This window comes from Ochotona princeps, chromosome 4 (genome assembly GCF_030435755.1).
Source record: "Ochotona princeps isolate mOchPri1 chromosome 4, mOchPri1.hap1, whole genome shotgun sequence".
Classification (NCBI taxonomy): Eukaryota; Metazoa; Chordata; class Mammalia; order Lagomorpha; family Ochotonidae; genus Ochotona; species Ochotona princeps.
This window is the reverse complement of record NC_080835.1, coordinates 32,334,237-32,361,368: the sequence shown is the minus strand read 5'-3', so window position 1 is coordinate 32,361,368 and position 27,132 is coordinate 32,334,237. Positions and strand designations below refer to the sequence as shown.

At 41.0% G+C, this 27,132-nt stretch overlaps 1 protein-coding gene across 1 annotated transcript; it reads left to right on the top strand.

Moving 5' to 3' along the window:
* Window positions 1-21,095: 21,095 nt before the first annotated feature.
* LOC101529191 (protein SREK1IP1) lies at window positions 21,096-21,766 on the top strand. The gene is given in 2 exon segments (XM_012927107.3): window positions 21,096-21,558; window positions 21,560-21,766. Coding segments are annotated over 2 exon segments (456 nt in total). The 5' UTR covers window positions 21,096-21,195; the 3' UTR covers window positions 21,653-21,766.
* Window positions 21,767-27,132: the final 5,366 nt, after the last annotated feature.

Below are 27,132 nucleotides of genomic sequence, written 5' to 3'. Positions count from 1 at the left end.
CTAAATACTAAAATGAAATAGACACGAGACAGCTGAATGGTACCTTATAGCCATTTTAAGGTATATAGCAGCCGGTCCTGTATATAAACTAAAATTGAAATGTCAACAAGCTAATCATAGGTTGTGGTTAGGACTTGCTTTTTTTTTTTTAACATACTGGTTACTCAAAACCATGTCAATTCCATAATATTGCAAATTGCTGTTGATGTTATATTGGGACTCTTAATTGACTGTCATGATATTCTACCAGCTCTAACTTCAGACCAAAAATGGTCTCCCCAAGAAACTGTTCAACCCATCTGGACAATAAGTAGCTGGACTCTATGCTTGGTATATGTTTGCAAGGAAAGAATCTTGATTGAATTTGAACTGTAATACTGCATCAAGGTGGAGGAATCCACCAGGGGGGAGGGGCGTGGGGAGGGGTGGGGAGGGGTGGGGGGATTCCCAGAGCCTATGAAACTGTCACATAACGCAAAATAACTAATCAAAAAAAAAAAAAAAAAACCCCAAGCCATCAGTAGATTGGTCCATGTGGAAGTGATTTCCCAGAGTAGGTCAAGGATGGGGGAGGATCCGCCTGCCTCATCCCATGAAAGGCCAGCACTGAGGTCTTCAGTTACCAACTAAGCAGCCCAACGGCTCTGAAGTTCCCACACTGGGGGAAATCAAACTAATCTTTCTGAAAAGACCACATGGAGATGTCTTGAGATTACGTGAAGGAGAGAGACAAACAAGGGCCCTCCGGCTGGTTCAGCTGCTCCGGATTCCTACCGTTCCAGCTGCAGCCCAGCAGGTGGAACCTTCATGAGAGATGTCAGCCCCATCTAGCAGAACCTTTACTGAGATCACTAACTCACAGAAACCAAGAGAGATGATAAAATAATTGCCCTGGTTATAAACCACTTATTTCTCACACTGTAGAACAAAATGAAAGACTTCAAACAATTCTAGACAAGTCAGGAATCGTTGGACTATAACCACTACTAAGAATCAGTGTTTCACCCTGTCTGTAAAAACAGCTTCAATTTCTACCTCAGACAACCTTCAACAGAATTCCCTTTTGGGTATATCAGGTTGTGACAAACATTCTTTTCTTGGCCGTAGTATCATTTATTTAATGCTATTATCTTGTCCCTTGCTGTGCAATGCATCTCTGGCCAACTCAACTCTGTTTCATTTAACAGACACCAACTTAGCAGCAATATTTGGATAAAAATTCAGAAGCTCACTCAGCGTTGAGGTTTTTGTTTCTAATACTATTCTCAGCTAGAAGAGGTCAGGGCTCCTTGAAGAAACAGCAGATTCCAGAGCTAGAACAGAAGAATAAAAGATAAACTTTGAGCATCTTTCCACGCTAGAAATTGAGGAAATGTTCAAAAATAAAAATGTATAGGAGTCAATATAAAAGAGCTCCCAATGAATAAAACAAATAAAATGAATAGCAAAATAGCCTAGAGCTGGGTTTAACTAAAGCAGTGTGAATAACATAGAACCTCAGCATTAGGTAATGATCCAAAGTACGCAGAGGCATGCATGACCCCCTTCATGAGGGTTATAGTCCATCATAATCACATACATGCATGACTATGTGGCAGGTCCTTCCCTAAAGACATTTATTATAATTTTTTAATCCTGACAGAATTCTATTTGGACGACACTATTTATAGCATCATTTTCAGATAAGAAGCTTAAAGCTTGTTGTATGAAAGCACAGAAAAGGAAACCATCTATGTAGCACACTGTAAAGACTTTCAGGCCTAACAAATTGTCCGGGAGCACTGGCTGCCAAGAACCCTGTCTGACCACTCAAATATTGAGGACATTAGTGAACTGTTTCAAGGTATGCTTGGAAGTTTTAGTATAATCCTCTAAATGTACCACTGCCAAAGACTTAAACCAACCCAGTTCTTGAAAATAGATCTACCATATGATTCAGCTATCTTACTCTTCAGATTGTATCCAAAGGAAGTGAAATCTTCATATGAGAAAGTGACCTATGATGCTATGTTTATAACAGCACAATTTACAATAACAAAGACATGGAGAAAACCCGGATGACCATCAAAAGCTAAGTGAATAAAGAAACTGTGGTACATCTATTCCATGGAATACTATTCAGCCAACAAAAAAGAATGAGATTCTACCATTTGCAACAAAATGGTGCCAACTGGAGACCATTATGCTCAGTGAAATAAGCTAATGCCAAAAGGATAAATATCACATGTTCTCTCTGATATAAGGTAATGTTCATTCAAAATACAAAACAGGTAGATATATAGGTATACATGTATATACATATATTCTCATAGATGAATTATATAATGTCGGCTAGCATATTTGCAAGTGAAGATACATTGCAGTATGCATCTCTACTCCTGAATAAAAGGAGGACTCCCAATGAAACTTAAATACATCTGGACAATATGATACTAGATTTTCCACCATTGCAATACCTACAATGCCACGACACACTTAAATTGTAGAATGTTGGACTTGTGACAGTTGTTGAAGGACTGTACATACTATTCTGATAATATGAGGGGAAAAGGTCTAGGAGAGGAGAAAGGACTGAGTGGTTGCAGGGGTGAGGGGATACTCCCTATATCTACAAAATAATATCATGAATAATAATAATAATTTAAATAAATAAATAAAACCGTTCTCTGACACCCAAATGTGATCTTGTACATTTTCTGCCATATAGACTATCAGTATGAGCACCAACGACTATATCCCAACTGCCAAGATCACAGGGAATTGGAGTGCCCTCGTGGGCTGAGAACTCTGAGGTCAACCATTCCCTATCGGATCTCCCACATGGGATGGAAGAAGCCCAGATCCATCCTCACAGGATCTAATATCATGGGAACAACAGCCAGGAGCCCCGAGCGGTCCTCAGACAGAAGAACAGTAAATTTCCTTCAGGACTCAGGAGAAGAGCCTTCTCTGGTCCTTACTTAGCTCCAACATTGGCTCCCCACACTCTTGCAATTACCATCAGGTCGCACCTGAGCCCCAAAAATTAGATCAGATAAACAAAGACTAACAAGGAAAGCTTAGAACAGACAGGAAAAAGTCAGCTTGGACTACCATATGCCTTACTAGGTAGGACACAAAGATCAGTTACTCCTCAGTAAGGTACTAAACATTTCTCTGTACATTACTTCTAAAATTGTTCTTCTCGATCATTAACAAAAGGCTTGTTAGAGTTACACACCTGTTTGGGCTATCCTAAAATTCGTGAAGTTCAGTAAAAATCATGCTTGAATACGATAAACTGCTAACTATAACCATTTTAAGGTTTATAGCAGCCGGTTGTGTATATACTAAAACTGAAATGTCAATGAAGTAGTTATAGGATGTGGTTAAGAACTTGCATTTTCTAACATTTTGGTCACTCAATACCATGTTAATTAACTTCATGATGTTGTAAATTTACATGTTTCTTCCTGTTATTGAAATTCTGTAGCGGCTTTTTTTTTTTTGGAGGAGATGATATTCTGCCAGCTCTACTTTCAGACCAAGGATGGTCTCCCAAGGAAACTGTTGAATTTATCTGGACAATAAGATGCTGGACTCTCTGCATGGTCCATTTCCGCAATGAAGGAATCATGACTGGTTATGAACTTTACTACTGTAACACTATGGAGGAGTCCAATATGGGGGGAGGACTAGGGGAGGGGTTGGGGGAACCCCAGAGCCTATGAAACTGTCATAAAATGAAATAATAATAATAATAATAATAATAAAGTCTGCCCTATAACCAAAGTGGTAGATGCCAAAACTGCAATAATAATAATTCTGTTAAGACTTTGCAATCATATTGAGGATCAATATAGAGTATAGAGTCTCTCAGAAGTTGTATAAAGTCTTTCAGAATGTTATAGAAAATACAGCTGCAACCCGACTAAATTAAGAGTAAATAATGTCTGCCTAAGCAGAGACCCACAACAAACCTGCTCAATGGGAGAAAACAGCAAAACCACTTAATCAGAACCCAACTAAGCTGAACACTCTCGATTCTAGAATTTAATTAATTTTTATTTCTGAGAAATACATAAGAGTACAGCATGAATTGCTTTTCTTCAACTTCAAAAAAAAATCATAACATCCAGATCAAAATAACTTCAAGATATACCTTCCAATCCCTACCTCCACTTACATGATTAGAACAAAGAATAATGGCCACATGGTAGAGAGCAGACAGTGGAGGGGGACATGGAAGTTTTCCACAAAGCACATGCTGCCTGATTAACAACTATGCCAGACGCTGTCCAGCACCATCCCCTTGCCTGTTGTAGCAAACTTCTGAAAAAAGTTCTAGTAACTCCATGTCACATGTAAACCAAGGGCCAGAGAGGTAAAATAATTTACCTGAGGTCACACCACTAATAAATGATGGAGACAATATTTGAACCCAATCATGACTAGCATCGAAGCCCATGTCTATTTCTGTGAAACCAAAGCAAGGCAGGGTACTTAACAATGAAGGAAGATCGCTGAGCTCAATTGAAAATTGATGCTATAAACAGAAATCCATAAGGAATATCAGCACTCCATGAGAGAATATAGCTGTAAAACTCCACGTTTATAAGATAGGGATCAGTGCAGAAACAGAAATGCATGACACATCTTTCTAAGCAGATGTAAGTAAAATAAGCAGGAAATAGCTAGGTAGGGAATAACTGAGGAATCAGTCTTAAAAGACCTGGTTATATTACAGAGATACTTCCTGTCTTGCAGAAGGCAAAAATGAGTTTTGTTCACATGTCCCCTAGTTTTCCCTCATCTAAATGCTAGCATTTGTTGATTGTTGATACGCTGTGTGTTTCCCAAGATTCATGTTAAAAAATCAATGTCCAGTGCAGTTTGGAAGATCTTATCTTTAGGAGGTCTTAGTTCATTACTTCAGTGTCATGAATGAATTGGTAAATTAATGCTGCTGTAACAAAGGCTCATGGGAGTGAGTTCCCTTTTTTCCTTTTTCTTTAAAAAACAAACACACACAACTCACAGGGCCTGGCTCAATGGCCTAAGTGCTAAGTGGCTAAATCCTTGCCTTACACACACAGGGATCCCAAATGGACACCAGTCCTAATCCCGGCTAAATTCCTCAAAAGTCACAGAAATAGGTACCATCTTAGAATCGGAAAAACAAGCCTGGAGCCAGCATCATGGCTTATCAGAATAAACCTCCTGCAAAGCCAACATTCCCTATGGACACCATTCATGTCCTGGGTACTGCACTTCTGATCCAGCTTGCTGCCTATAGTTCGAAACAGAAGAACAGTAAACTTCCGTTGGGACTCAGGAGAGGAGCTTTCTCTGGTCCTTATTTAGTTCCAACCAGCAACTGCAAGTTTCTCTCTCTCTCTCTGTCACTCTCTCTCTCCCTCCCTCCTCCTTTCCTCTCCTCTCTTCTCTCTGCCCTCCCCTCTCTCCTCTCTTCTCTCCTTTCTCATCTGTCCTCTCTCCTCTCTCCTTCTCTCTTTGTAAATCCACATCCCAAATAAAAATAAATAAATCTTTAAATATATAAGAAGAAGAGAAGTGAAAACAAACAAACATGCTTATACCTTTTTCTTGACAGTCTCCAAAACTGTGAGAAATAAATTGCTCTTCTTTCTAAATTACCCATTCTCCAGTATTCCGCTTTGGCAGTACAAAACAAACTAAGCTATATGTTTCCCATATGCAAGATACTTTCCACATTTTTTAAGATTCAATTTCTTTTTTATCGGAAAGGCAGATTTACAAAGAGAAGGAAAGACAGAAAGACCACCAACTAGTTCACTCCCCAAGTCACCACTACAGCCGGAACTGAACTGATCTGAAGCCAGGAGACAGCAGTTTCTTCTGGGTCTGCCACGTGGGTGCAGGGTCCCCAGGCTTTGGGCCATCCTCTACTGCTTTCCAAGGCCACAAGCAGGAAGCTAGAGGGGAAGCAGAGCAGCTAGGCTATGAACCGGCACCCATATGGGATCCAGGTACATGCAAGGCAAAGACTTTAGCCACTAGGCTACCATGCCAGGTCCACTTTCCACATTTTTCCACAATGTTGTAAAATCTCACAACAGCCATATGTGATAAATGCATTAATATCTCCCATTTATTATTATAAATTTAGAGAGCATGACTTAACCTAGTACTGTAATGTCATCTAGAAATCAGGGTCAAGTCAGGCATTTTGATTGCCAAAACCAACTTCTTAACCCTTAAAAGAAAAACATCACATTCAAGTATTGATTTTTCTTCCTCTGTTTTCTGTTGCTGTTGCAAAGTATCTGACACTGTGTAGCAAAAATAGAAGAGGAACCAGTGTTGTTTTGTGGTGGATTAAAGCTGCTTTGTATAATACTGGCATCCAATATGGTTGCAAATTTAAGCCCTGGCAGCTCCCGGCACCATCATGGGAGACTCTAATGAAATTTGTAACTTCCAGCCCTGGTCATAAGGACCATTAGAATAGTGAACCAGCAGATGGGGAAAAAAATCTCAATTCTCTCTCTCTCTCTCTCTCTCTCTCTCTCTCTCTCTCTCTCTCTCTGTGTCATGTGTGTGTATGTATGTGTGTGTGTGTGTGTGTGTGTGTGCATATTTAGCTTTCTCTGTGTAACTCTTTCAGATAAATAAATAAATATTTCATAAAGGAGTTTTATTTACCAGGATGATTCCTTTTATCACAACTCACTCTATTAATGACTACCTGAGATCCTACAAGAGGTACAATAATTTCTTCTGAGAGTGAAACCCCAGCAACCTAGCTGTCTACCACTAGGTCACATTCCTTAAACATTTCACTACTTTTCAACATGGCCCCACTTCTGACGAAGTTCCCAGCACAATAAAATTGCAGAATGTATTCAAATCATAACAAAATATATCTCTGATGTTCGTAACATATTATTTAATCTAATAAGGGTATTCGTTTTATTGTCATTATAATAGTGAATTTCATTTTACTCCAGCAATGGATTATTAGCAGTTACATTTATAACCATACTTTTGAATTTTAGTGTTATTACAGCAGGCATGTTATTACTAATAATATTACAGGTACTGGGATGCATGGTGATGCTTATTGTCATTATTATAGCAATGGGCTTTTTTATTACTACCATAATTGATGTTTTAGTGATTAATTCTAAAACCTGGGTAGAAATGAGAACAAAAAAACCAACAATCATAATCTGAGACCATTTCACATATCAAACCAAGAGTGGGTAAATGTAGACCCTGGTTGCTATTGGCTTTCCCAATATGTGTTCAAATACCCTTTTTAAAAAGCCTCCTCAGCCTCTAACTGCAAAAAAAAAAAGAGACAATCTCACTTTCTTTGATTATTTCCAAGTAGAATTCACATATGACTAGAATCAGGGAAGAGACAGATCTAGTCTCACCTTGGAAAGCTGTGCTGATACACCGGTACAGTGACCACATTCTGGGAGATCAGATTCTTTTGGATATTTATTACTTCTGGCTAGGTCCTTGCATCACAGGGATAAGACACAAATAATGCTCGCAGTGGGGTTTTCTGCTTGAATATTTTCTTAGTTGGGGGTTTCTCCATGCTGTATTGTTGTTCTAGCTTTCTAACAAATAAGTTCCTTGGTTCATTTTTTAAATGTAATAAGCAAATTAATGTCTTATAATAAATCCTTTGCCTGTAGTGGAACCTGTTACTTATAACAGTATTGATTAATATACACCTTTCCCCTGACAGACTATGTAAATGGAGCAAGAAATGCAGAGGCTACTGAATTTAAACTCTCCTAACATTGGAGACCTTTTAAATTAGTCCTAAGATTTTGCCTCCTGTTAGTATCTTCTAGAGAAAGGACATCCACTTTACTATTTGAAGTCTCTTGCAACTTTAACCTGGAATTCCCAAAAGGGTCTTTGTTGGGAACTATTTCCAGGGCATATACTTCAGATGTCGTGAGAATAAATCTGAGGGATAAATGCCAGGTGAAACAAAGTTACAGAGATGTTTTTAACTGTGGAATTTTTCTGTTTTTCATACACTAATATTCAAGAACTAATCTTCAAGTACTAAACTGTTAGATTGACCAGATTTTTCTTCTGCGGTAACAAAAAAGTATATAGTGTCAACGTTGGAAAGCGATCTAACATATTCTGGTTTTCAAAATTACTTTAAAACACTGTTTAAGAAGACAACTGTGAACCCTGTCAACTTATCACATTGATCTTTTTTTTTCTTTTAATTATTTATTATTTTACTTCATTAATTACATTGTATTATGTGACACAGTTACATAGGTACTTGGGTTCTCCCCACCCCTCCCCAAACCCTCCCACCATGGTGGATTCCTCCACCTTGTTGCACAACCACAGCTCAAGTTCAGTTGAGATAATCTGAAATTTCTTTAAAATTTGGCTAATAATTCCTGTTCTGTCTACTTCTCAAAAGCCATGGAGTTTTGCTGCTGAGATCTCTTAAGGAGGAAAAGCTGCCAGGAGGAGCGTATTCAGCCGGCAGCCCCAACGGTTGATTCTGGAGGATCTACTGCAGCATTCACACCAGATCCACACCTTCTTCAGGTTCCTTCTTCCTGGAGAATGTGACAGTGGAACCAGAGCTGAGCCAGTCTGTGTGTGTTGGGACTCGTGTAATGAGCACCGTTACTGCAGGAACACCCCCTCAGCCTAGGAGAGGCTTAGAAGTCTAAGCTGAAGTCTAAAGCCCCCACTGCAAGATCCTGAGATGATGGGCATGGTTTCCCTTCTCTTATTATTATGATTATGCACAAAGTAAGATTCTTTTGCAGCCTGTCCCTTCTCTAGGTTTGTCAAGTTTTGACTTGCTCTCATCCCATCTCTTCTACATTCAACAGCAAAGGTTATCCTTCCTCCAATTATATCCTTATTACCTTAACTAACACTTTGAGGATAAAATCAAAACATCTTAAGGAGTTTGATCTGATAATAGGCTACCACCTGCCCACCTCACCCTGCCCACTGGAGCCCTTTCTCCTATCTCCGCCCTTCCTTCTCCAATTTCACTCTCTCAACTTTATCCATATTTGAAAATATACTCTTTTTTTAACATTCTAATACACATAAAATCGGGATCTCCCTGAAAAATCAATGTCACGTGCATAAACATGTAAAGTATCACTTTCAAGCCTGCTAAAATGGGCATCAACTTGGAAGAAACTCTCCTAAACACTGGACCATCTTTTCAATCTCTGCTAACCAAAAGGTAGTGGGTGTATGTGTGTGTGGTCTTGGGGAGGGGAAGTGATGAATCAGAGGTGTTTAGCAACATTATCCAAGGAGAAATCAAAAGTAAGCTAATTCTACAAACTCACAAAACCAACAGATGAGCCAGTTCTAACAGTTCTTAATTTTTCCACAAATTCTTTCAGAAGCCCTGCCTCCCCAGTGCTTTTTACTACATTGCGTGGCCAGTCATGATGCCAACAACTTTACATGGAAAGGAAAGGAAAGGAAAGGAAAGGAAAAGAAAGGAAAAGAAAGGAAAGGAAAGGAAAGGAAAGGAAAGGAAAGGAAAGGAAAGGAAAGGAAAGGAAAGGAAAGGAAAGGAAAGGAAAGGAAAGGAAAGGAACCTTTCAGAATAATCTGACTGAGAAACTGAAGTATTAGGAATACTGAAATCAAAACTGTTTTCCACATACTTTTATTTAACGGTATTTATTTTAACATATAATACTATATTTGAAAGAATTTTGCATGATAATATATATGTCCAACACACCAAATGAATACTCATTCAGAAAGCCTTAAAATACTAACTGATAAGAGAATTTTATGCACAGTTTCACTAGCAATGAATTTTCTTTTTAAGGGTGTGTGATACAATAACACAATTTAGAATCAGTGTTGTCTTGGGGCTGGTATTGTGTTAAACCAGGTTAAACCACCATCTGCAAGCTGTTCCACTTCTGAGCTAGTGCCCTGATAAATCTCCTGGGAAAACACTGGCAAATGGGCCAAGTGCTTGGGTCCTCTAGCCCCCAAATGGGAGCCTTAGAAAAAGCTCCTGGCTTCAACTTGGCCCTGCCCTGGCCTGGTAGGGTCATTTGAGGAGTGAGCCAGAGTTCATTCTCTCTCTCTCTCTTTCTCTCTCTTTCTCTCTCTTTTTCTCTCACACCCCCCCCAAATAAATAAATTTTTTTTAAGAAAATCAATGTCTCAAAACAGACCAAATCGCATAGAACCACTACCCTCTGTTGCTCTCTGAGGCCTCTGCATTTCCATGCTTTGTTGCTGTTTCCTGAAATAGTTTTCTGTCTCCTCTCTTCTTTGGTTGATTAACTCCTACCCATCCTATGCGATTCTGTTTAATCCTCACTTCTTCAAGTCTTTATTAATCTCCTCATCCTAATGTTCTAACTAAATGAGTTGTTCCTGCTTTGTCCTTCACACCATCCCATAGAAAACCATCATCTTTACTGTGACTGCTGGTTTAATTTACTGTCTCTCCCACAGGCTGCAGATTCCTTGAAAACAAGGAGCTTGTCTGTCTTGTTGACATCGTGGGTCGGCACAGTTGGCATTTGGTAAATATTCACTCATCAATGAATAAATTAGTTGAATAAATGGCTCCATTGTATGGCATATAAATAAATCCATTCAGTCTTTATAATTTTTTAGGATTATTCATTTGAAAAGCATAGACAGATACAAAGAGATCTTCACTGCTTCACACCCCAAATGCCTGCAATAACTGGAGCTGACACAGACCAATGCCAGGAGCCTGGAACTGCATCCCGGTCTCCCATGTGGGTGGCAGGACTAAAGTACATGAATCATCATCTACTGCCTCCCAGGGTGCACATTAACAGGAGGCAGGACCCCAGGCAATGTTTCCAATGCTGCATCAAACACACAACACATATTCATTCAATCTCGAATGGTAAATTAATTGGATTTTTTTCTCATAGATAAGAAAGCAGAGGCACAGAGAGTAAGAGGCTAGTCAGTGACATGGCCAAAATCCAAGCTCCTCTAGGTCTTGGGTTATGGTTACAAGGTGTCTGGCACGTTTAATTTCGATATATGGATAATCTCAGTTAACTCTCACAGCTCTTGTAGGTTGACATTATTAGTGTCCCCATTTTATGAAAAGAGAAATTGAAGTAAAAGAAGTACACCGAATTTCCCAAGAAAGTAGAGCTAGTAATCGTTGCAGCCTAGATACAACCCCAGACATGCTTTACAATTTGTACTCCTAACCACACCATGATAGATGCTGGTTAAGTCAGTCAGGATGTTTAGTAGCAGTCAATACCATCCTACCCATAGTTACTAGCTAATCATATCCTAGGAATGTGTTTTCAAGCTGACCCAAGATAAATAGCTTTATTTCAGTGGATATTGTTACCAACATAACAAAAAACAGAATTAAAGAAGGGCATGGTAATATAAGTTAATAGCCCTGGATTCTACATAGTCCACTCTTCATATATTTATTTTAACCTAAGCAACTTATTCCATTGCTCTGAACCTCAGCTTCTTTACTAGTTTAAAAATTGTGGTGGGGGGATGGGAGGTGGCTGTAATGCAAACAACCTCCTAAAGCCCTCTGCTAGTGTCTGTCACTTCATCTCAAAGCAATTCACAAGTATACCAAGTGGGGAAAATCACCTGTGTCAAATATTGAACATGAAGATGTAACTTAAACTCCAGTGTTTGTTCTACAAAATTCAAATAATGTTTGGCAATATGAAGAGCTCTTGATCCTTCGGCAGCTGAAAGAATAAGTCTCCAAATTCCAGCCATTGACTTTTTTTTTTTCCACTTTCCTCCTATTGACAGTACATGCGTTTGCCTTAGGAGAGTGAGGGACGCCCAGACTTGCGTTGACATAGTCTGACTGTTGGGGAAAAGTACATACCTGGAGGGGGAATGGTGTTTAACAAGAAACAAGGCATCACTCTTAGCCTGACTCATTCCAAGGTGGGCCTCTGCCATTGCTTTGTTCCAGTCCCAGATCAGAGGTTCATGTGGAAACTTGCAGAAGTCAAACACTATCAAAAACCACCAGCCCAGTCAGGCCAGGGAGGAAAACAAGCTCCCTGCCAGTTGGGTGGTGAAGCCCAGCCTACAAAGAAGAGCTAAAGACTCACACCAGAACTTCGGCAAGTACTTGAGCACAAACCATTGTTCATTCTTCAGGGTCACTAGACCGCTGAGACGATTCTTGTTTATCTCAACTCGGAGGATTGCTTTTCCAGTAGACAGTGATGCATGTTTTCTCCTCTTGTCTGAGTAGCAAGGGAGAAGTTACGAGATTTTTCCAAACTTTGCCTTCAACTCTAAATTCCCCTTCCAAGGTATCAAATACTTTCAAGCTCCATAACTGAATTTAGAGCTTATTAAATTTGAGTGAACTGTTCAAACCTTTTAAGGGTTAAATTTCCACACCTACACATTAAAAATAATGGTACTCACATATGAGGATTCAGTAATGTAACAGGTGTTGTATCTGCCAAACATTACATACTTAAACAAAAGGAGGTTTTTGCATGATTCCATTCGTGAAGTTCATTCAGACCTAATCTTTTTTAGAACCTCTAAAATCAACTACATTAACTAAAATATTTCCTAGAGGCTTGCTTTTCTGTAGCTTAGAACAATCCTTCACACGGGACAAAAAACAAAAGTTTTAATAGATGGAATACTAGATAAATTGCATTCTCAATTAAGTGTGTGCTTATTCAACAAACATTTGAATAGGGTAATAGTATCCCCTTTCAGGAGCATTTTTAGATTACAACATCTTTCATATTCGTTCATTTGCTTTCTCCTTATACTCTGTGGGGAAAATGGTCATGGGATCACAACTACAAAAAGTAGGAGTGAGGCTGCTATAGAGGCGTACTCTGTGATATCCAGCTTGGGTGTGAGACCTGCCTGTTACTAGCTTTATCTCCTCAAGCAAGTTACCTTTCTCATCTGTGAAATGGGAATGATATATCTATATGACAGAGTTGTGAGGATTATGTTAATTGTAGTATGTAAGTTCCTTATATCACACAATCTTCTTTCATTATATGCAATGGATTGGCTCCTAGACTCTCAGCCCCATGATGCCAAAGTCCATGTGCGCTCAAGTCCCTAATAGAAAGAGAACAGTTTGTACATGTAAGTTAAAGACTTCTTCCTCTGCACTTTATGTCATCTGTAATTATTATAACAAAAATAATAACTATGAAGATATTTACTATGCATATTGTTTACAGAATGACAATAAAAAGTCTGTTCAGTTCATCAGGTCCACAGATGTAGAACCCCTGGGTACCAAGACTAACTGTACAATTTATTAACTCATCCTCTGGTGTTTTTAATGTTGTTCAAAGTCACTGAGCTGGAATAGGAGGATCATCACTAAAGACTCTTGTTTGCTGACATTCAACGAAACAATATTAACAGTTTTCAAATTTTTCAAAACTCCAAAATCCCTTCTTGAGAAAGCAGCATCTCTGTGAGGCATGTCCACTTGTGTGGTAGAACTGTCTTGTCAGGATTGGGAGAGGGAGACCTGCAGAGCTTCCTGACACCTTGCTTCCACTGCCACAGAAAGTACCTCTCCACAGCCACTCCATTTACAACCAAGTCAGCCACTTGCAGTTACCTGAGGTACTGGCAGTTACCCGAACTTCCCCAGGGTGTAGCAATTCAACAATGCTTCCAAACGCATTGTTGTTAGTGCCATATGTTCCTTCTCCTATTTGGCTTATCTTGTTGCTTATTTTCTGTCAATGTCTTTTTCCTCTGACCAGCCACCTTGTTTTCTGGCTCACAAACTCCATCAACTTTAACCATTCTTGACTGTTTCTAGAATCTGAGCCTTACAGGCCAACCAGAATCTCTGTCTTTCTGGTTCATGGAGGTCCACTCTACTCTTCACCCACCAGTGCCCATAGAGGAGGGAATGCCTCCACTCCCTCCTTAGGCATGCAAACCTGTACCACACCTTCCTGGCTGCCTGCTTCACCTTTCAACAGGCACAGTTGCTACAGTGATTGTTTCAAATTCTACAGCGTTGTTTTCATGTTCTGTTTTCTTTGGGGTCAGATCACTCTATATTAAAGGTGCAAATCCATTTGACCCATTGTCTTCTCCAGATGGTTGACACAATGCCCCTGGGCAGGTGGCTGTGTTGTTTCTCTGTGGGTTTACCTGAGCATTCCAGTTTTTGTTCTTGTATGGAACTGGGACTTGGAATCGAGATTTTTTGTGACATTTAAAGCCCTACTTAGTTTTCAATCTTTAAACCAGCACTTTGAGGTTTATTGAATCTTACATCTCTAACTAGAACTAACTGGATTCCCACTTAGCTTTCCTTCCTTGGCTCTGGGAGAACTGACTGTTAGGGTAGAGCTAAACTTTCCCAGGTCCCTGAACTTAAAAGTGTTAAAAACCCTTCCTCAGCTGCACACACCTCCTTGACATTCTTTCCTTATACCTCATTCCCTTTCCTCTACTCTCAGCTATTTCCAGGTTTTTCACAACCCCCACCACCCCGCCCCAACCCCCAATCACTCCCTGATGAGTGACATAGAACATGGAAAATAAACCCATGCTCCTCTGGGCTCTGAGCCCAGAATATTCTTCCCCTGATTTCTTCTATCTAAATCCTGCTGTCCTTCAAGCCCTGCCACAAATCTCCCTCTCTACCTAAAATCTTCCATCATCCCTGCTAGAATGAATTTCCCCACCTCTGACTCACACAACACTCAATTTTTCAGCCACTTGTGGCACTTACTTCCTCTGCCTCAGGTTCCAAATGTTGTTTACAACCAACCAGTGTTTCCTGTGAGACTGGAAACAACTTAGAAGCAGGGGTCTGGTTTAGTCCTTTCTGATACCCCCACCCCCAGCCTCTGCCATGGTACTTCACAAACCACAGATGCACATTGGGAATATCTGTCAAGTTGAACTGTTCGAAGAATCTAGCCGTAAAAACTCCACGGATGTTGGATATTTTTCAGGCCTTCTGAAGCATGAATGCAAAACACTTTGCCAACAGGAAGGAGCTCATCAAGGCACAACCGTCTGTGGGCAGCCTGTAAGCTCACTTGTTTTCCTCTGATTTTGTTGTTGTTGTTGTAAACAGTCTTCCTCTTGTGTTTCCTTTTCTGTTACTGAACCACACTGTCAGTAAGTTTGGAGTGTCAGTCCAAATACTGATGCAGGAAGTTGTGGTGCACTCCGATGAGTGACTGTGAGTGCCCTGCTTATCTCGGAAGCCTTGCTCCGGCTTCCAGGACGAATGGAACAAGAACATGGGCAGAAACTGAAGATTCCAGTCAAGCTTCCTCCTTGCCACTTGCTTCTTGTTCAACCTTGTAGAAGTTGATTAACTTCTCTGAACGTCCATTTCTTCCACCGTAAATTGGCACTGGTGAGGCTTGAGATCATATGAAAGGGCAAATATGGAAATAAGCTCTAAACTCTGGATCTCCAGAAAGTAACATGCTAACTTGCATTTCCAACAACTTTTTCTGATAAAGGAATGAGTGTGCTTCTCACAAAAAGAAATTTGCCATGGCCCCATTTGTGCAAAAGCATAAACAAATACTACTAAAAGATAGCTGACAAGATCAGCCTCCACAGGGAACCAAAGCATAAGTGTTTAATGGCTACAAAGTGAGTCCTTTTCTTAGGTGAGGTACTGTTCCTTCTCCCACTCCCAACCCTTCTCCCAGGCTCACTCTCCTCATCAGATTGGCTCCAAGGATGGAAACACAGGCAAAAAAAGGCATCCTGCCTCCGGGTATCTCTGGAGAGACTGTCATATTGCTGTTGGCTACTCTTGGGTACTCTGTAAGTGCCGTTAAGGAAACCCCAGACAATGAGGCTGTGTTACCACCCAGTATTTCTTCTCTTGCCATATGCAGGCAGGTCTGCAGAGCCAGCAGTCGGCAGCTGTGTTTACAACTTCCCATCAGCGTTCTTAATTAATGAATTCATTCCAGGCCTTTTGCTCACCCTGGGTAGGCCTCTGCGGCAAAGGACAGTTGTAGGTTATGCCTGTAAGAGAGTGACACAGCATCTGGCTATGCTCTAATTGGAGACGTTACAGGGCACATTCTGAGGGTAGTTAAGAGATTGGCTGGGAGACTGTAAAGCAAGGTTTAAGCACAAGGGCTCACCATTGCCTTCTCCTGCTCAGCAGAATATAATCACAATCACAGAGGCTCTCTGTGTCAGTCTGCCTGACTTGGAAGACTTTGGCTCCCAGCTGCCAATGTGCAGCACATTTCAGATCATATACCATCATATACCACAAAAACTGCCCCTTAGAAAGTGAACTAACATTATCATCATCTCCATTGAATTAAGACTTATTCCCTAAACTGTAAAATATCCCAGTACACCTGGTCAGAAAGGTGTAAAGAAGTAGTTACCAGATCCCATAGCAATTACCAGGGAGAAATCTTATTTCTGCCTTACTTCCTAAGAAAACTTGCTTCATAATAGACTCTATCATTGGTAAACTGTAAAATGGGAAATAGGGGAAATTAATATAAAATAGCCTCAGTCTTTGCAATTTCACTTTCTGAAACCAAAAAAAAAATATCTATTTGTGTAATCGTGATGGCAAGTGAATTATACCGTGACCCATATTGCTCTGTGTGATTAGAGTCAAACAAAAAATTAACGTAACAGAAGAGAATCACTATCAAAACACTAATGGAATCATTGGGCCAACATTGTGGCTCAGTGGGTTAAACTGCTACCTGCAACACCAGCTTCCCACATGAGCACAGCTTCAAGTCCTCATTGCTCCACTTTGGATCCCGCTCCAGCTAGTGCAGTGGAGGGTGGTCCAAATACGCAGGCCTCTGTGCCCGCCTCACAGGCCTACAGAACGCTCCTGGATAAGGGTTATAACAGGGCCTGGCTGCAGCCATTGGACCCATTTGAAGATGACCTACAGCATGGAAGAGCCACCTTCTCTAGATCATTGCCTTTCAAAGAAGTCAAATAAATATCAGGGAAAAAAAAGGGTGGATTCTGGATTTGGTGGAGGGTTAAGCTTGTGATTATAAAGAAAATTGAAAGTAAGTCATTGTAAACAAATTTTAAGAAGAAAAGAAGAAGAGAGGATAGGAAGTGTCATGGTGCTTAAAACTGTATAGATTATGCTATTTTCCTTTTTATAAACATATATTTATTTTATATGTATATAAAGTATACATGTATAATGTTCATATAAAATATAAATATATAAAAACACTAATGAAGTCTTTGACAAGTTATCATGATTAGAAAGCTCTTGGCTTTTCACAGCCGACTATGCCTGTCTTTTGGAAGGTAACACGTCAAACAAAGCCTTGTGATTATCTCATAGAGAAAATGTTTAACAATACCACAAACGTCATAAGCATGACAGAGCCCAAAGGTTTACTGTCTAGCTCTGGTTCTATCACCAACCAGCCCTGTGTAGCCTTTGACCATTTCTATTTTTCTCATCCATAAAGGGTAGTTAAGGTAAATGTCCCAGTTCCCTTGCTTCCCAGGGTTCTCCGTCCCAGACACAGGAAACTGAGAGCATTCTGTGAAGTAAATACCATGTAACAGTCTAACTCAACATCAATAGAGATGTATCTGAAAAGTAAACTCTGCAATTGTCTCATTTAGAGGACATAGCTGCCTCTGAGACATATATTGGCATGTACATTGACTTAACCTAAGCTTTTCTTATTTCGTTCTGTGGCACATCCCATAGAGGCACCAGCTCGAGTCCTAGCTGCTCCTCTCCCTCAGCCCTGCTAATGGCTTAGGAAGGCAGTAAAGGCCAACCCGAAAACGTGTGTCTGTGCCACCCATGCAGGAAACCACAAAGGAGCTTCTGGCTTCCACCTTGCCCTGCACCAGCTGTGTGACCATCGGGAAAGTGAAGCACTGCATGAGAGATCGCTTTCTTCCTTTTCTCTCTTTGTAACTCTGCCTTCCAAAGAAACAAACCTTAAAAAAAAAGAAAGAAAAGATTTATGCACAATGAGAGAGGAGAAAAAAGCCAGTTTCGAAGGTTACACTTGGGCCCGGTGCAGTAGCCTAGTGGCTAAAGTCCTCACCTTGCACATGCCAGGATTCCTTATGGGTATCACTTCATGTCCCGGCAGCTCCACTTCCCATCCAGCTCCCTAATTGTGGCCTAGGAAAGCAGGCAAGGATGGCCCAAAGCTTTGGGACCCTGCACCCACATGGGAGACCCAGATGAAGCTCTTGGCTTCAGATGGCCTGAGCCCTGGCCTTTGTAGGCACTTGGGGAGTGAATCAGCTGATGGAAGCTCTTCCTCTCTGTCTCTCTTCTTCTCTGCATATCTGCCTTTTTAAATCTTTAAAAAAAAAACGAAGGTTACACATTGCATGGCTTCATTTGTATGATATTCTCTAAAGCAGAATGCTTAGTGACAGAGATTATATCCATGGATATTAACTATCCAGAAGGAGAGCAGCAGCTCCCAAAGAGGAAACTGAGAGTTCTGGGGGATTATTGAGTGTTTTGCATCCTGGTTGTGATGGTGGCTACCCAAATCTATGTTTGTGTTCTGTTTCTATAACTGTAAACCCAAAGAGTAATTTTACTTTTTGGTAATTTTAAAATTAAATGATTGAAAGTGAGGAAAGAAAGGTTTTCCACTGGCATACATTTGGCATGGGTCAGGGGCAGACCAGGCTGGATCAGTTCACATCATCCACTGGCAAATCCGAGCACCAGAACAGAGTGTGGGTCGAGCCAGGTTCCGTTGCGACAAAAAAAACAGTGCACATTACAGAATGCCAAGGTGAGGTTACCTGTACCAGATGTGACCGCAGTGCCCAACCAGCACATGTGAGAACCAGGGATGGAGGGGGCAGAGCCAGCAGGGGGAATATGGGGGGGTTCCCCTGCTGAACAGCTACTCCCACTGGAGAGCATGAGCTGGGAAGGGGGCAGACTAGACTAGGCAGGGCTACAACACCTGTGGACCTCATGTGGACTAAATCAGGGAAAAGCCAGGCTGGGCTGGTTGTTCCTACTGGTGCAAACCAAAATTAGAGTGGATGAGGGTTGGTTGGGCTTAGTCGCAGCATCAGCTGGCAGAAGCTGGCACTGGGGGCTAATTCTGACAAGGTAAGCCACAGAACCATCTGGAGAGTGCATAATCCAGGAGTGTGAGTGGCCTAAAAGGAAAATAGTGGGCTCCTCCCTCTTGGGTTACCACTCCCATGGGAGGGCACAAAAACCAGGACAGGGGCTGGGTTGGCTAGACAGATACCCAACAGCATCTGTGTGGGCTGGATAGTTGAGCTGGTTAGCTGGAACTAGGCTTCAATACCCATCGACATGTACGAGAGCCAAATGGGATGTGGGACAGACTGGACTAGTCTGCTGCACATACTGGCAAACCAGTGTAGGGGGCAGGCCTCGTGGGGGTTATTGTGGGTCGCTCCAACTAGGCTGCAGCTCCCACTGGTTTATGTGAGAGCCGAGTATGTGCTGGGCAGAACCAGGCTGGACTGCAACACCCATTGGTTCCAGCGCAAGACAGGGCTGAAAACAGAACCAACCCAGCAATTGCAACCACCAGCTGATTGGGGCGATGGACTGTGCCGGGCTCGGTTCTTGCTAGTACACACAAGAATCTGGTCTGGGAACACCTCAGACAAAGTCTCTTTGGGGATCTCCCCAATCGAAATGGTGGACTCAGAACCCTAACCATGAAAAGACAGAGGACAGAACAAGTCCATCAACCACCTCAGCCATAGGTTGGCAGTGAAAAACTGGGCAAACGGAGACTCTAAGATGGACTGTGTCAGTCAGTGGATTCTTCAACGACCTCATCGTGCTTGGAGTGGCAAGATTGGCAGCAATTCATAACTGTTAAATTATCAAAACCACTTGAGCAAGACCCTCAGAGCATGCCCCACATCAGGGACCTGGGGCAGGTGGGAGACTGGGTGTGGCTTCTCCCTTCAAATCCCCTTTACCTCAGATACATGAAGGAAGCAATGTGCAAATAACAGTCTTACCCACTTTCCTGTAACCCTTGAAACTTTTTACCCTAATTAACTATATAAAAATTGCCAAAAATATTTTTTAAAATTGGAAAAAGAAAATCAAAAAAAAATAAATAAATAAAGTGAGAAAGAAATGACCACATAGTAGAATCATGTGCAAGAGAAGCAGGGCCTACTCTCTGAAGCGCCACAGTTATATTTGGAAAAAAAGAAAAAAAAAAAACATTTTAGCAGCACTTTTCTGACTTTACTGGCATGGAATTACATGCAGCTCTAGCTTCACTGAAGACTATTGTTCTGTAGGCCATTTAAGTGGAGGCATTTCTAACAAAACTCCCAAGTGATGTCTTTGCTTCTGAATCTATAATAAATCATAGAATGCCTAGGCCTTTCAGGATCCATTGATTTGGAGCGATCATGGCAAACATGTAGCAATACTCCAATTGCCCTCACTCCTCACCAAGAGCAGACGTCATTAACTGTTCAAATATGTCTTACTCCTTATTCCAAATATGACTCTTATAAGGGAACACTACAAAGGATGTGTACAACTTTGGTAGAGGAATGATTATGTGAAATGTAACTTAATGTGCCAGTGTATCTCCCATCAACACTGCAAAGAAATCCTCTTAGAAAACCCATTTCTCTTCTCAGTCCTTAGTGTCCAGTATCTCAAAACTGTACACCCTAGACAGATGATCCATAGTTAATACAGAAATAGCCTTTCTCCCAGCAAATACTAACAAGTATGCCTTTCTAAGTGGCAAATGACTTACGGCAGAAACATATTCTTTATTTTTTCTCATTTTAATAATGGTCAAGATAATGATACTATGTCATAAGGTTGGAGTAAGCCTTAATAAGAAAATAATTAGACTGGTTCCTTACATAGAATGCAATTCAGTATTGGTAACTATAATTATCCTCAACAGCAACTGACATAGTGCTTCACTCATGGCAAATGTCCAAACTACACTGTGACCAAGGCCAGGATACAGAAAGGAATAGCACTGAATGGAGAGCTAAAGCATGCACATCACAGAATCATCCCAATGCCTCTACTTCGCTACCTCTCCCAACGTCGGCAGGAAGAGAGAGCGGCGTCTCGGCCTGAGCGTTGTTCCCACGGGCGGGAAGCAGACCCTTCTCCAAAACTTGGGGCTCCAGCGACCCCTTGACCGCAGCGGCATGGCAGTCCCAGGTTGCAACAAGGACAGCGTGCGAGCAGGCTGTAAGAAGTGCGGTTACCCTGGCCACCTGACCTTTGAGTGCCGCAATTTTCTCCGAGTAGACCCCAAGAGGGACACAGTTTTGGATGTCAGCAGTACAAGCAGCGAGGGCAGTGATGAGGAGAACGAAGAGCTGAACCAGCTGCAGGCCTTACAAGACAAAAGAATAAATGAAGATGAGGAAAAGAAAAGAGAAAAAAGCAAAGAAAAAATCAAATTGAAAAAAAAAAGAGAAAGGTCACATTCCTCCAGTTCTGCTGAAGAGGACACGTCAAAACCGAAGAAACAAAAATATAAGAAAAAAGAAAAGAAGACTAAATCAAAAAAAAGGAAAACACCACAAAAAGGGAAAAAAGAAGAGAAAAAAGGAGAAGCGCTCTCCCAGTCCTAATAGTTCCGAATTCTCCAAAAAGTAACTTGAGACTTTGGCTTGTTGTCATAACCCAGAATTTTGTTTTCCAAAGTCACTTGTTCTTCCTGGGAATTGACTCTATGGCAACACTTTGTAATAAATCATGACCTTCCCCATATAAATAAAATAAGTAAATAAATAAAAATAAAAAAAACCCAACGTCTTCAGTGAAATGAGAAAATGAAATGTTAGTTTTATGATTAATTTCTATTATTATGCTCTATTTACTGATAATATTATAGAACACTCGTTCCGCATCTCATAATTGTAAAAAAAAAGTATGTATAGAAGCACAACAAAAAGTAGTACCTCCTAGATCTTATTTAAGAAAAAAAAAAATGGATTCTTCTTGATCACCTGAGTTACTGGCTTATTACCACTGGAGGGCGTGCGGGGTCTGATTTTAAAATAGCGTTCTAGGTTTTAGCTCTTGCTCACTTCAATTTTCAGTCAATTGCTCTGAAGTCAAAGAATCATATAAAACAAAACAAAGCAAACACAAAACAACAGAAGAACAGTTCCTTTACTTGAGTTAGCAGATGAGAAACTGCAGCCCCAATACGGTGAGTTGACAAAATCAACGGGTCTTACCCTGCCTGACACCACTTCTAAGACGTTTCTTTCCCCATATTCGTCCCATGTGGGCCATAATGCCACAACTTCTCTTGCTTTGGTTTTGAGCTCATCTGTCCTCGTCACCCCTGTGCATGACTTACCCCACTTTCTTGTCCTTTTCACAAAGCTCCAGCAGAAACTGGGTCCTGGTCTTTGGATGTTACCCTGGCACACTGAATGTGGTGCAGAGACAGGCAATATCTGCTCAGGGCAATGTGGAAGTTTCTTTTATTTTTTGTTCTGGGATATGAATGGTACAAAAGGTTTAGGAAATGGCACCAGTACAAGGTGCAATTCCAAGTTGCTCCACTTCCTATGCAGCTCCCGACTAATGTGCCATGGGAACGCAGCGGGAGATGTCCCAAATGCTCAGGCCCCTGCACCTGCTTGGGAGACCTGGAAGACTCCTGCTCTTCACTTTAGTTTGACCCAGCCCCAGCTGTCCAACTCTTACAGCTGCTTCCGAAATCAGCAAAGTGAAGATCTCCCCCTTCTCTCTCTCTCTCTCTCTCTTTCTCTCTGTAACTCTCCTTTTAAAATAAGCATAGCAAGTCTTTTTTTTTTTCAGAAAACAACAGAATCAACTTGTGTGCCCATCAGACCCCTCCCAGAGCCTCCCCGCCAAGAGCTATTCATTATCTTAAAAATTGCTTTACTCTCTTCGTTTCTATTCAAGCTTTACTACATGCCTATATATCCTCAGACATTGCATTTTTCATGTGTAACTTATTTTTAGACATTCAGCAAACAAAATCATGCCATTCTTCTGCAGTTTAACTTTTCACTCAAAATTATGTTTAAACACTTCTAAAGTTTCAGGACATTCATTTTTATAGTTCTATACTATTCTGTTGTTGAATACATAATTTATGTATCCATTTATTACAGCTTAGACAGAACTTGGCTCCCCAAGCTTGTATAGATGTTAAAACACCAAAGTTATGCTGGTGGTTAAGGGATTCATGTCACTGATGGAAGGATTAAGGGTGGGGACTTGATCTAATTATGGCATTTGGGAGGTTAGCCTAGTAGAAAGGTCTTCAAGCTATGAGTGTCTTGCCCTCAGCATGTAGTTCTCACAAGACATGTAAGCAGAGTGGGCTCCTCGCATCTTCTCCACACGCTCCGCCCTCACCAGTCATCAGATTCATGGGACTGTCGCTCTTCAACTGCGGACCTCCAAAACTGCAAGCTGAAATAAGCTTTCTTCCTAAATAACTCCTCTGGTAATATAAAAACAAATCTGATTGAATTTCTGGGTCTTTTCCATAGCCAAAAATAATTTTGCTATAAGTGCTATTTTTACATTTCCTGATAAACACATGCAATGGTTCTCTCAAGCTGTGATTTCCATCCAAGGAAGACTTCTCTCTCATGGGACATTTGATATTATCTACTTACATTTTAATTATCACAACTACAAAGGTCTTAGGGAAATTGAGATGCTGCTAAGTCACCAAAAATGCATAGGACAACCTTGTATGGCAAAGGGTTATCCAACTCAAACTAAAACAAAAGTGCTGAATTAAAGAAACCTTCATCTAGAGTATACACTTAGGATGAAATTACTGAAATACAAGTGTGTCCAATTTCAAATTTATAAGATCGCATCACATTGCTTGCCAAAGTGATTGTACAAGTTTTTGCACAAACCATACGCTTGTATTCCAGCAGAATACACATATGTGTATCATTGCTCCACATCTTATTCAACACTTCATACTGTTAGATTATTTTTCATGTTGGCCAATCTAGTTGAACTAAAATAATTTGCTATTAATAAGATTGAATATCTTTTGTAACTTTGATCATATAGATTTTCTTGCATGCCAATTGACTGTTTATTTCCTATTCTCATTTTTTAAAGATTTACTTATTTTTATTGGAGGGACTGATTTTCAGAAGGAAGGAAACACAGAGAATGGTCTTGCGTTCACTAGTTCAGTCCCCAAGTGCCACAATGCCCAGAGCTGAGCTGATCCAAACCCAGGAGTCAGGAGCTTCTTCTAGGTCTTCTACACAGGCACAGGGTCCCAAAGCTTTGGACCATCGTCTGCTGCTTTCCCAGGCCCTAAGTCAGGAGCTGGATGAGAAGTAAAGCAGCTGGGAATTAAATGAGATATTAGGGACAAAGGTAGAAGCTTGCTCAGTGTGCAGTACTACAACACTGGCCCCAAGACATTTTTTTAATGACAACTTTAGATGAATAGACGTTAACTTTAATAAAGTGGTTGGATTTATCATTTTTACTTTATGATTCTTGTTTAATAAATTATTTCCTACCTTTAGCTTATATGGATACTCTCTTATGTCCTTTTCTAAAAATTTTAAGTGTTTCTGTCCTGTGATGCTATGGTTTGGATATGGTTTGGTCTGTTCCCAAAGTGTTTATGTCTGAGAACCTTGATCCTCAGTGTGATGATACTGAGAGGTGGCAGGACTTTTTGAGACAAGGGGCTTAGAGGCAACTCACGGAATTCAATCCTCCCCACATGGCACCTGCCCAGATTATGTATAATCTCTGTCTTCCATTGTGGTGGCATTGCCGTGAGGTGATACAGTTAAGGGTTCCTTGAACGGGACACCATTAAGACCTTCCAAATGTGAGCTAAACAAATTTCTTTTGGGTATAAGTACATGGCCTCCTGTATTTCATTACAAGAACAAAAACAAACAAATGCATGCCACTGGAATTGGCTTCAGCTGTGGAATGAAGTAGCACAGAATCTTTTATACCTGCCCCAGAGCTTTTTTTTTTTTTTAATCAGTTGAAAATCCTTGTCCAGAATAGAGAACGGCTTTTAGCTGTAAATAACTCCCTCTCCCACTCTGTTGGAGGCCTCACTAAAATACCAGAATTTAAAGAAAGATCACACTGAGTCCAAACAAGCTATGCAGCTTTCCTGCGACTTTCTTAATGGATACCAAGAAAGAATTATTAATGGTAGAGCTCCGGACATTAATGGCAGTAGTGGAGGGTGTTTCAGCGGAGTAGTATCCAGATCCCCTCCAGGATAAACAGGAACTAGCTATCTAATTGGAAGGGGGAATGTGTTTAACTTTGCACATATCCTGGGCCTGGGATCACTTCATCCCACTCTCCCATGTGGTTCTAGTGGCCCCGTCCTCAGTAATTAATGTAGTGACCACACCCAGCAGCGATGCTGAGAAAGGCCCCACCATGGTATGCTTTAGGTAGTAGCACAGCTCTGGGGAGCAATGATGAAACCCCTTCCCCACTCCACCTCACTTTGACAACTTGTAATCAATCACCTTGGGAGCATCTGCAGCAAGTAAGTGGCAAACACCACTAATCTAGACTTCTCCTTTCCCCAGAGATGAATTCTAAACAACGTACCAACACATTGCTGAAAAGCACTTAAAACACAACCCTACTCAGGTTACCTCCAGACACAGGCTCTCTGAAATTACCTGTATCTGTGAGACAATCTCAATTCAAGTCAGTATGGGGTTCCATATTTAGCAAAATTTGGAATCACTTGCCCCATGCACAGGTACCAGTCAGCTCTCAAGCTCTGTGTGTGTGCGTGTGTGTACATGCAAGGACGGGCCTCCCCAACACATCCTTCCCTGGACCTGTATCCGTTAGCTCCAAGGGACCATGATCACCTCATTTGGGAGCTTGAAACTATTTCAGAAGAAGGTAAGATGCCTGGGAAAGTCTTACACTCTTCCTAAAATAAATCCAGATCCTATTCCCACAGATATATGTGATTTTCTTTCAAAAAAGTTTGTTCAAACATCTCTTTGTTGTTGGAAAGAAATTTGGGCAAATAAGTTTCATGCATAACCATCATCTTACTGTTCCAACTAACAGAAGTTTCTTCCCATTTCTGTGCAGTTTCCTCTGTTATTCACATAGAAGGAAAATATATATATATATATATACACATCAACGATTTCAAGTGAGCTTTGACCATGGGATCCTTCTACAGAATGGAAATTTGTGTACAATTCTAATCCCTAAAAGAGATGAACAGGTAATTCCATGACTAAAGGTAAAGTTGAGTTAAAGAATGATCCATTTGGGGTGGAATGAGGTTCCAGGGGAAATCTGTAAAGGGAACTAGGAATGTAACAAAGGAAAAAAAAAACCTATACCACATTCTTGAGGAAGACAGGGGATGACACAGCATATTATTGGAAGGATCACTCTTGTAATTGCATGAAGTACCAGTGAAATTGTCCTCCCCCATAAGGGATGAGAGTTATTGAACTGCTTCCTAAGTTGCATGGGAACCATCAGTTTTCTTTGACTAAGCCAGTTCTTGAGGTTGGATCCTGCCTTGAATTGTTTGACAGGAGAGGAAGGGCTAAGTATTGTGTCCAGTGCTCTCTTCCCCCACAGGCAAGGCTCTTTCTCATCCTTGAATGGTGAAAATCTAGGTAAAGACACTATTTGAAGACATGGAACATGTTGAGTCTGTTCAAGGTGCCACAAATCTTGACATAAGCCCAGAGGGACCTCCACCTGTATATTATCTGCTGACTAGGCTGGCCAGGACATTCCTCTGAATCTTTGAGCTTCATACAATATATGTATTCAAAATTTCAAATTTCCCCTTAGTTTTCTATTATTATTTTTTAAAAGATTTATTTATTTTTGTTGCAAAATCAGATATACAGAGAGGAAGATCTTCCGTCCGATGATTCACTCCCCAAGTGACCACAACGACCGGTGCTGCGCCGATCCAAAGCCAGGGACCAGGAACTTCATCTGGGTCTCCCACACGGGTGCAGGGTCCCAAGACTTTGGACTGTCCTCGACTGCTTTCCCAGGCCACGAGCAGGGAGCTGGATGGGAAGTGGAGCTGCGGGATTAGAACCGGCGTCCACATGGGTTCCCTG